At 49.9% G+C, this 11601-nt stretch overlaps 1 protein-coding gene across 2 annotated transcripts in view; it reads right to left on the reverse strand.

The window, feature by feature from the left end:
- ITPA (inosine triphosphatase) overlaps positions 1 to 7598 on the reverse strand; it is a 10770-nt gene extending 3172 nt beyond the window's left edge. The window contains exons 1-6 of one of the 2 annotated variants that reach the window (XM_021688964.2): positions 7504 to 7598; positions 5414 to 5471; positions 5260 to 5324; positions 4552 to 4625; positions 3480 to 3511; positions 3090 to 3205 (exon numbers count right to left, since the gene is read on the reverse strand). In XM_021688964.2, coding sequence (XP_021544639.1) covers positions 3090 to 3205; positions 3480 to 3511; positions 4552 to 4625; positions 5260 to 5324; positions 5414 to 5471; positions 7504 to 7569 — 411 coding nt within the window. In that variant the 5' untranslated portion in view covers positions 7570 to 7598. The remainder of the gene's footprint in view (positions 1 to 3089; positions 3206 to 3479; positions 3512 to 4551; positions 4626 to 5259; positions 5325 to 5413; positions 5472 to 7503) is intronic. The other variant, XM_044918602.1, reaches the window with a different exon arrangement.
- Positions 7599 to 11601: the final 4003 nt, after the last annotated feature.

Here is an 11601-nt window from a genome sequence, read left to right on the forward strand (position 1 = left end):
ACACACACAGCTCTCCCTGCGCGCGCACACACACACAGCTCTCCCTGTGCGCACGCGTGCACACACGAACCACAAACCTGATCAGCCCACTGACACCCCTGGGCCGCTCTCCCTCTCTCTACAGCTCTGACAAACTGTGACCTCACTGAAGAGGGTCAACTTGGAAAAACTGACAGAAAACATGTTCTCTGAATAGGAAGTTATGAGGCCCTGAACTATGCACACAAGCCCTATGACTGCTACTCGCTGTTATTACGTGAAGTGCAATAAACTGCTGCATTTCTCAAACTACAAAGGAGGCTCTAACAATTAAATGAAGAAACAAATTACTCAGCACATTGTTCAATACATAAATGAGCTCAGTAAATACTGACTGCAATAGGCAAATTCCAACAGGAAAATGTTCCAAAGAGAACCGATTTAATTCAGCACAAATCAGCGCCGTGAGATGTCATGTTGCCTTGAAGGTTAAAAAATAGTAATTTTAAAAATACAAGGGAGGGGCGCCTGGGTGGCTCAGTTGTTTAAGCGACTGCCTTCGGCTCAGGTCATGATCCTGGAGTCCCTGGATCGAGTCCCGCATCGGGCTCCCTGCTCGGCAGGGAGCCTGCTTCTCCCTCTGACCCTCCCCCCTCTCATGTGCTCGCTCTCTCTCATTCTCTCTGTCTCAAATAAATAAATAAAATCTTTAAAAAAAAAAAAAAATACAAGGGAGGAGGGGCACCTGGGTGGCTCAGTCATTAAGCGTCTGCCTTCGGCTCAAGTCATGATCCCGGGGTCCTGGGTCTGCTTCTCCCTCTCCCTCTGCTCCTCCCCCTGCCCGTGTGCGTGCTCTCTAATAAAATCTTTTAAAAAATAAAAAATACAACGGAAGTGGCAGAAAATGGGCATTAGCCACGTAACTGCCAAGTTGTTCGGCCCAAAGGCAGATTCCACTGGTGCCGGTGGGGAGCCGCGTGACCGAGGTCCGTTACTGAGCCACTCTGAACCTCGCCCACACCACAACTGGTTTTCTGGTTCAATCTGCAGTGGGGCAGGTAGTGTTCTCAGCACTGGAGCCGTACCAGGCCTAGCCTTGCCCTCGTCAAATGGACCTCTTAAGCAAAACAGGCTTTACACCAGTAAACAAAAGAACGATTACAAAATGCAAAGTGCCTTAGAAGGAACAAACCGGGAGCTGGGCTCAAGAATAACAGGATGGAGTGACCTAGATTGGGAGCTCAGTGAGGAGACACTTTGGCCACATAAAGTGATCGGAACGTTCCAGGTGGAGGACACAGCTGGTGCTGGGACCCAAGATGGGGATGGGCTCGGCACAGGCGTTGTTGCGAGGACAAGATGATGGGGGTCTGGAAAGCGTGAATGAGGACAAAACAAAGAGAAACAAAGCCACCTCAGGTAACGTAGGGGCTAGCAAGCCACAAAGTGCTTGAAGCTGGGGAGACAATCGGGAATAGTGGGGACCCCAACAGTGGGTCACCCCAGCGACCAGGCCCCATCGGCAGGGACTACAGTTGTTCACACTTCTGATGTTTTAGAGAACAGTTCTGTGAAAGTAGCAGACATCTAGAATTAATTTTTAAAAATGTAACCCAGCAGGGCGCCTGGGTGGCTCAGTTGGTTAAGCGACTGCCTTCGGCTCGGGTCATGATCCTGGGGCCCCGGGGATCGAGACCCGCATCGGGCTCCCTGCTCGGCGGGGAGCCTGCTTCTCACTCTAACCCTCCTCCTTCTCACGTGCTCTGTCTCTCTCATTCTCACTCTCAAATAAATAAATAAATCTTTAAAAAAAAAAAATGTAACCCAGCAATTAGGACACGGCCATCCTGGTTCTGTGTAAACATCCGAAGGCACCGACCACGGGATCTCAAGCTCGGATCTCACTGGTACACCTGTGTTTGCAGCAGCAGCGTTACTCAGCCTAGCCCGACGGGGACGCAATCTAGGTGCCCATGGACAGATAAACGGCCAAAACAAATGCACAGATACATACAATGGATATTATTCAGCCGCAGTAAAAAGGAGGGATTCTGTCACCTACCACACAATTCTGTGTACGCTACCACACAAATGATCCTGGGAGGACATTATGCCAAGAAATAAGCCGGCCACAAAAAGACAAACACCATGTGCAGGATTCCACCTAGACGAGGGGTCTGAAGTTGCCAAACTCTTAGAAACAAAAGCGGAATAGCAGTTGCCAGGGGTGGGTGGGGAGGGGCAAGGGGGAGCTTTTATTCAATAGGTATAGTTTCAATTTTGCCGGACGAGAGAGTTCGAGGTCTGTGGCTCAGCAGTGCACATGTAGTCAATACCATTGTACCGAACTCGTAACATGGTGAAGATGGTAGTTTTATGTTTTTTACCACTATTAAAAAAAAAAATTTAACCAGGCAGGGCATCATGAAATGTCTATGGACAGCACCCAGTGGAGACTCTGGGGCGGGGCTCTGCGGGCTACTCAGGACTCTGGATTTTATTACGAGCAGAAGGAGTGATGGGCCAGAAGCCATCGACCCGGACACGAGGAGGAAACGGCTGCCCTGTGGGGGAGCAGGCCAGCCCCGAGGGTGGTGTGGACCCTGCGAGAAGCAGCTGAACCCAAGCGTCTGATAGGCAGGCGGGGCTGTGCTAAAGGCTAGCTGGGGAAGGAATGAGCTGGGGAAAGTTCGATTCTACAGGAACATGAGAAGTTGGAAAGGATGTGAGATGCTCTAGGGAAGTCGTCACCTCAACACTTGGACAGGGATGGGAGCTGGAAGAAATTTGGGCTGTCCGTGCAGCTCCGGGAGCGGTCACCTTCAGCGTCCACATCTGCTTCTTAGGAGGGGACACAGTGCAGAGCTCTGGGTGGACCAGGCCTCAACAGCCATGAGTCACCGTGTATCTCTGGAACACCAGCCTCAGAGGTCAGATAGATTTCAGGATTGACAGCACTCCTAGTTGTGATGCTCAGGGGCATGTCTGGGCAAAGCTCTGGGAACTGACCACGAGCCCTTCCCACCACCCGCCTGCCTTAGACCCTGGGCCACTGGCTGGAGCCGCAGCGCCCTCTGGCGGCCCGCGGGGGAGGCAGCGCGGGTACGCACCAAGGTCCGGCCCCTGAACAGGCGCACTGGCTCGCTGGGGTCCCCGGTGCTGAGTGCGAACGTGCAGAGCGCGTAGGCAGACTTGTCCTCGAACCCAGCCAGGAGCTGGTAGAGACCTGCGGGGGGCGGTGGGGGGGGAAGGGGGAGCGTAGTGATGTCTGTGCAGCTCAGCTCCCAGCCTTATTTCCCCACCCCTGAGGCCCTGGGAAGCCACCCAATTTGGGGAGCTTATACATGTCATCGGATAGGTTTTGTGCTTAATACCCTGGAAATTGGGTGATGGGGACATGGAGCTCGTTATTCTATTCTACTACTGTACTAGCTGGGACTCCTCCCCCAGACCACCTCCGGATTCTCAATTCCCAACAGCTAGGGAAAAGAGATTAATACCTTCAGGCTTTAACTTGTCCAGAAACCACTTTCTGCAAGAGAAATAAAGGTGAGTCAGACACCAGGTACAGATGGAGCTTCCTACCATCTTCTCTGGGCTGCACCCCCTCACCCCACCCCCAGGATTAGAGCCCCAGGACAGCCAGGGGGCATGATAATGTCTTAACTCAAAATGAAGAGAATTAATCCAATAGGAAAAAGGACGGAAGTAAACAGGCAATGCACAGAAGAATTAATAAAACCTATGAAGGCCTCAACCTCATTGGTAATTAGAAAAATGTAAATTCAGGGGTGCCTGGGTGGCTCAGTTGGTTTAGTGGCTGCCTTCAGCTCAGGTCATGATCTCAGGGTTCTGGGATCAAGCCCCACATCAGGCTCCCTGCTCAGCAGAAAGTCTGCTTCTCCCTCTCCCTCTGCCCAACCCCCATCCTACCGCTTGTGTTCACTCTCTCTCAAATAAATAAAATCTTAAAAAAAAAAAGGAAAATGCAAATTCAATCCAAATGTGGTAACATTTCACATTCCCCACACGGCAAAACATTAAAGTCCTAGTACTCAGTGCTGGTGAGGATACGGAGCAACACATATGGGTGCTACTGCCTTGGCGAACATACAGGCAATCCAAAAGTTCAAGATAAACGTGTCCAAAACCCAGCAAAAGCACCTCGTGCCTATGCCCTCCCACCCCAGCCAGGAGCATTGAAAGTGAGATATGTGTACCCAAGAGATACACAAAGGCCATCTGAGGGTGTCCAGGGCACTGGATAGTTTCAAGGAAATCCATTTTCAGATCTCAACTTCCTTATTTCCTTTTTCCTGAAACTGATCTGCCACGAATGTACCTCTCCAGCAGGTGGGTTCCACCGGCCTATCTCCACTTACACAATCACATTCTCACACTTTACAAAAGAAAGGCATGCCTCTCCCAGACCCCTAATCCTTCCTCAGGACAATGTGAAATATTGGTATTGACACCAAGACAGTGAACGACCCACAATATCAGGTAACCAATCATTTCGAAGTTCAGGTGATTTGGGGGCCAGGGCCCTGCGGGGGGCGGGGGGGGACTCACATGTAGGGGCCAGGGAGGCCCCCGAGGGCGTTGAAGCACAGACAGGTGTCCTCCACCAGCACAGGCCCCCGTACCTGCAACACAAGGAGGCGAAGCCCCGAGACCTGTGACCGGAGTAGGCCCTGTCCCTAACCTGAATTCCCAGGCCAGCCAGGCTGGGGCCAGGCCCAAGCTAGTTGGGATCTACAGCAGCTGCAGTTAACAGCTATAGGAAACCGCCCCTGGCTAATCTCTTTTCTTCCTTCGAGAGACAGGAACACAAAACCTTGGAAGGTTGTAAGGCTTACTCCAGGCACAGCAACCAGAGAGGTGGGATTCACACTCGGACAGCCTGACGCTTCAGGAAGTGTTCTTTCCCAATTCCACAGAGATGTGTGAGTGCGGGGGCAGATGTGTGTGGGGAGAATGCAGGCACTGGAATGTATGTATCTGATAATCGGAGACAAGTGTGTGCATATGTGTACGTGTGTGCGCTTACGCGCGCGTGTCTGTGCGTTGGTCTGGGGATACTATGCAGTAAAGGCTGAGAAAGAAAGGTAGTATTCCTCTGCCAACATTAACTGACCCAATCTAGCTAGGCCTGGGCAGGTCCTTGAAGTTATGACCAACTGTGCCCACCCTATTATTCTCTGCCTGAGCCCAGCAGGTACAGCCCCCAGGAGCCCCAGGACAAGAGGAGCAAGTTTGGGACGCGCGAGGAGCAAGCACCTGGCGAGCTGCCTCCCGACACTTCTGTATGGAAATCTCATCAGGCTCTCCCTGGTACTCCGGCACTTGTTAGAGAAACAGATATACAAAGAGAGTCAGGTCACAGGGAGACAGAGAAATCAAACCATCTTTCAGAAATAAAACAGAGACATACGGTCAATTTTCTGTGCCACCAAAGTGCATGGAAACTTATCTCCCAGAATCTGAATGACCTGTTCCAAAATGAAAGAATATTTATTACCATTTGTTAACAATTCCCTGTTACTACAAAAGCTGTCACCCACCTTTCTCTTCAGGTAACTCTCCTGACAGCCCCCCTAAAGCTGAGTAAGTCAGGCCCATGAGCCTCACTCCAGACTTCAGGGTCCGACTCCAGCAGATCAGCTCCCCCATCTCCTCAGTCTCCTACCCTCCTACTTCAGGTCTCTCTGTTGACGTTAACCCCCCACCCAGGACACCCTCTTCCCTTCTCCTGCTCCCTAAAACTCTATGTAACCTCCTATTCTGGCAATTCTCCATCAGGGGTTACCCAGAATTCAAGAGGCCTGCGAACCCGGATGGGGAAAAAAATGCCTTTATTTTTCACTAACTCTTAGCTGAAATTTAGCATCTCTTTCAATTGTGAGTAAATACAGAAAACCAAAATAGCATCAGCAGTTCCTGTGACCTTTAAACCTATTAAAATCACAGATGTTGTCATATCCCATTACAGCTGTAGCAAATATCTCAAAATATTTACAACCCTATTTGAAAATTTTGGTAACTACACACGGCTACATTGAACCCTTTAATGCATTAAAAAAGTGTATGTTAACTAGATCACAAATATTTATATTGAGAATTGTACTTTAATAGAATTACTTTCTTTTGTAACCCTATGTATTTTACTTTGTACATTTAAAAATACTTTCCTGAAAAACGGTCCACAGACTTCATCAGCCTGTCAATGGAGTGCTATGGGATGAAGAGTCAAGACACCCTGTTCTAAGCCAACTTCATCTAACCCATCTTCTTCGGTGAGCCTCCTCTGGCCACTCTAGCCACTTTTTAAAACATAGGAGGCCACATTCTCAACCAGACACAGAGATGGGCTTGGGAGCTGGCACCCACTATCCTGCATGGGCTCTTTTTCACGGTGGCGCTACTTGTCTGTTTGACCGGCCTGGCCTCAGGATCCCAAACTTTTTGTCAGCATGGGGCTCTGCCTCTTGAGTAGGACACCCTGTACTGCCACAGAAGTGCCATCATTCCCTATGCTGTGGACAAATGAAAGGTCGGTCCCCTAATGACTGGGTCCCACTCGTCTGCCTCAACATATCTAGTGGATGTCACCCTGATTCTGCACCATGACTCACCTCCTTGGCCATGGCTGACGGAGCAGGGGCAAACCCTTGACCCAAGCAAGGCTAATGAGAGCTAATGTATGGCAGAAGCCTCACTGCCCCCTCCACCAGGAGCGAAGTAAGCAGAAAAACGCTTACTAGGAAAGGAATGAGCATCCAGAGAGAACTACGAGGACAAGATAGGCCCTCGGGAGACTCCTCAAATCTTGTGGGACATCTTAACATTGTATTCCCAGAAGAGTCACCTAGTAGTTGACATGAGTTCCCTGTGTGTGTCTATTATTTGCAGCCAAAGGCTATCCATCCACCCGCAGAATCCTCACAGCTAGCCACAAGATTCCCAGAGTCAGGAACTTTGGGGATCTAATGCTTTCTTCACTCCTCCTCCCTACTGCATTGTGAAACCGACCTTCCAAATCATCCCCATTTCACAGAAGAGGAAAAGAGGCTGAGGACCACATTTCTGGACCGTGGTGGGGCGTGGACGGCTCAGTTTGGTTGCCTGTCCCACGCTCTGTCTCGCCCCTGCCACCCCCAGGTCGGCAGCGGGGTCTGGATCAGCTCCAGAGGGGTGTCAAGAGTCCCCGTTTAGGGTCTAGCCTAATAGATGACCTTTGGGACAGGTACTAAGGACCCGGCACTCCTTTGGCTCCCGCAGCTCCCGAGCTCGCAAGCCTGGATCTGTCAACGCCTTAATTCTATTAAAGCCAACCACCGGCCCGCTCCACTCCGCACACACGGCCATTTCGCTCAGCGCGGCCCAACCCGTTCCACACGCCCCGGTCGGCCTCTCCGTGCCCCCTCCGCCTGGAGGCCGCCTCTCCGCCCGATCCCCAGCGGGCCCTACCACCCGCTACCCCCTCAGCCGCCTACTGGTCGGCCCCCCGCGCCCTCCCGGCACCTCCTCCAGCTTCTTGGCGTTCCCCGTGACAAACACGATCTTCTTCCCGGCCAAGGGGGCCGCCATGCTGACTCCCGACTGCCCTGCAGACCCACCGGAAGTCCTCTGCCTCAAGTGGCAGGCACTTCCGGCTGACGCGGAAGCGGGCGGCACAGCTTCCGGCCTAGGCTCCTGGACCGGGGATCCTCGGGCTCCCACCGAGCGCCTAGCGTGTTAGCTGCAGCCTAGCTGCCTTCGGGCGAGAAGGCCGTCCTGGACGCCCAGCTTCCTTGCTCAGACCTTGGGGAACAGAGCGCCCCTTTTCCGGATGAGCAGCCTGGGGCGACGGGCGCTAAAAGGGAGGGAAATGGCGCGGCCCGTCAGCGCCGGAATTGCGGGGTCTTCCCGGGACTGGCGGTCGAGTGTGTTGAAACCAGGCCCTCCCCGCAAGGGGCGCTGTCTTCGAAGAGGAGAAGAGACCGTTGCAGCCACCGGCCCCACCCCTGCTTTCTCCCCTCTCTGGGAAGGGGGCACCGAGGGAGGCAAAGAACCTGCACCGTAATGAGCTTGCAGTCTTGTGCCCTGGACGGTTTGCCTTCTCCGCGGGCACCTACAAATCTGCCCCTGAGAACTGTTTTCTTTTGGACAAGGGCTGCAAACCTGACCTCACCTCCAGCCCTACTCCCTTCTTTCCTTGCCCGCCAGCTTTGATCACTTTGTGGATTAAAAAAAGAACTTGTTTTAAATTAAGGTATAATTAACATATAACATTAGTTTCAGGTGTACAACTAATGATTTGATATTTGTATACATTTAGAAGCATTCACCTCAGCAAGTCTGGTTAACATTGATCACCTTACAGTTACACATTTTTTTCTTGTGATGAGAACATTTAGATTTACTCTCTTAGCAAACTTTCAAATATGCAGTACAGTACTGTTAACTGTAGTCAACATGCTACCATGCTGTACATCTCCAGGATTATAACCGGAAGTATATACCTTTCAACCCCCTTCACCCATTCTCCCGTAACCCTACCACCAATCTGCCCTCTGTTATCTATGAGCTTATTTTGTTTTTTTTTTTAGATCCGACTACTTGCCTTTTTTAGATCGGACTACTTGCCTCTGCCTCCCCCATAACTCCCACAATTTACATTGGAAAGGAGAGCCTGCAACAGGAAGAAAAGTATTAACAGAGACCACACACCCTCCCCCCTGAGGAACTTATCATATTTGCGTAATAGAGCAACCTTGTTTTTCCCAAACATCCCTTTTCACCTTGCTAATGAGTTTTTTTCCCTTCGTATCCTCAGGCCCCTACCTCTTCTTAGTTCATAGAAGCATCCTGTTGTCTCATTGTCTTTAGAATCTCGTCTATGTGGATTCCCTTTACACACACCTATCAAATTTTATTTTCTCCTCGTAATCTGTCTCATGTCAGTCTGATTGTAAGGCCAGCGAGGACCATAGGGCAGAGGAAAGTGCCCCCCTCCCCCGCCCTGGCCCTGACAGCAAAGGGTAGAAAGTGCCCCAACAGACCCACCTGTGCCAAAGGCCTTGACCCACTGCTGACACCCCCGTTGAACAAGTCACCTGTCTCCTTCCTCCAGGGACTCAGCAAGCACAGATTAAAAGCAAGGGCAGATTCAGGGCCCCTCTCTCCTGGTGAGGAAACTCCTGACAGAGGAACATCAGAAGTCAGAAGTCTGTCTGGATGAGCTATTTTGCTTAATGTTCTTGTCCCCTGATAATCTCAAATTCTTTTTTAGCCCCCAGGATTTGTTAGGGAATAGCAAAAAACTGCATGTTCTCTAAAAACCTTTGCTCAGTGACCTTACCATAGCAGGAATATTGCACAGTCCAAAAGGCATTACTGTGTCCTCAAGTGGTCCGGAAGGCCTGTTCAGGCAATTCGATGAGGCAAGGTGTGAGGTTCCTTGGAGATCTGACCATAGTGGTTTAGATTCAGGGAGCGAGTAGCCGTCCCTTTGTGTCATCTGTCTTCCTTCTTCATGAAGTCATGGGGTATCTATCCCCAGGGAGGTGGAGAGGCAGAGGAGCCCCTCTGCAATGTTAACCTCCTGACTGTTGAAGGCTTCAGCGACAACCACAGGCAAGAACCTGTTTGCCAGGGATGTGCATCCAGTGCACCACACAGACAAGTACCATGTGGTATGGTCAGTGCAGTGCCCCTGGGAGCACCAGGTCCTGGAGGGACCATCACCGAGGCTGGGGAGGCCAGGACTGTCATCTAGCAAACTGTGGGAGTCCACAAAGGGTTGTTAAGCAGGGAATATTGTGAGTGGGTATTCACTTTGCTAGACCTCACTCTAAAGCTGAAGGCCTAAGAGTACAAGAGCTTGTGGGGAGAGAGGAAATACATGAATCCCTGAAATCGTATGCAAAAGTTTGTGTATATGTGATCTTTAGTCAGGACTCTTGGTTGCAGTGACAAAAATCTTCCTAGTCAACAACAACAAAAAAGAAATGTACTGATGGTTTCACTGATGAGCAAAGTATAAAGAGATAGTCAAGTTCATAGTTTTTGCGAATGGAGAGAAAGGGGATTGTGTTAGTTCATTCATTAAATGGACTCTGCTAGAGTTCAAATATGTGAATTTTTACCCTCTAACCTTGAGTAAGGAATATCACAGGAAATCTCTTCGGAATCATATACCCCTCAATTGTGAGGGAACCCCAGTTAAGCAAAGAAAGATGATTCTTCCTCTCAAGGGAGCTTGTTAGGTCCTATCAATTCTACCTCTGAAATAGTTCTCCAATCAGTGCCTCCACTCCACCTCCACTGCTACTGTCTGAACCCAGCCCTGTTCTGTTCCTACTGGACCAGGGCAGCAGCTGTCTCACTGTTGTTCTCCCAGCCACCTTCCTCCCCGTCCACAAACCTTAAATAATATGCTTGGGGTCCAGGACTCTGAGAACCTGAGAACTCTAAATGAAAACTGAAAAAACGGTATCTGTTTGAGGCAGCAAGGAAGAGTTAGCTCTATTGCCAGTTTGTTTTGACCTTCTAGAAGCTTTCTGTGCATGTGCATATTACACACAAAAATGTATAAAGTCTTAATTTTTAGGTTTTTTTTTTAAGTTCTTTTTTTTTTTTTAAGATTTTATTTTTTAACAGAGAGAGAAACAGCGAGAGAGGGAACACAAGCAGGGAGAGTGGGAGAGGGAGAAGCAGGCTTCCCGTCGAGCAGGGAGCCTGATGTGGGACTCGATCCCAGGACCCTGGGATCATGACCTGAGCCGAAGGCAGACGCTTAACGACTGAGCCACCCAGGCACCCCAAAAAGTTCATGTTTTTTAGAAATCTCTACACCCATTGTGGGGTTCAAACCCATGACCCTGAGATCGTGAGTTTGAGTCACATGCTCTTCCAACTGAGCCAGCTGGGTGCCCCATAATTTTTAGTTTTTTTAAAGATTTTATTTATTTATTTGAGAGAGGGAGTGTGTGTGTGTCTGTGTGCGTGCGTGCATGCGTGCATGTGTGCACAAGCAAGGGGAGAGACAGAGGGAGAGGAGGAAGCAGACTCCCCGCTGAGCAGGGAGCCCAGTGTGAGGCTCTATGCCAGGACACCGGGATCACGACCTGAGCCAGAGCAGACGCTTAATCGAGCCACCCAGGCGCCCCTAATTTTTAGTTTTTAATAAAATTTTTTATTATGGGAAATTCCACACTTAAACAGAAATGTCAAACTTACAAAAAATAGAAAAGAGCAGTATAATGAGGGGCGACTGGGTGGCTCAGTCGTTAAGCGTCTGCCTTCGGCTCAGGTCATGATCCCAGGGTCCTGGGATCGAGCCCTGCATCGGGCTCCCTGCTCAGCAGAAAGCCTGCTTCTCTGTCTCCCATTCCCCCTGCTTGTGTTCCCTCTCTCGCTGTGTCTCTCTCTGTCAAATAAATAAATAAAATCTAAAAAAAAAAAAAAGCAGTATAATGAGCCCCAATATATACCCAACTTTAATAATTTTCAACATTTGCTATTTTTATTTCACCTATCCTGGCCTATTTGCTTGCTTAAAATTTAAAAATGTAAATTATGAAATATTCCAGAGTTACAGAAAATAGTAAAATAGATGCAGAAGTTCCCACTATTTCA

Source organism: Neomonachus schauinslandi, chromosome 10 (assembly GCF_002201575.2).
Source record: "Neomonachus schauinslandi chromosome 10, ASM220157v2, whole genome shotgun sequence".
Classification (NCBI taxonomy): Eukaryota; Metazoa; Chordata; class Mammalia; order Carnivora; family Phocidae; genus Neomonachus; species Neomonachus schauinslandi.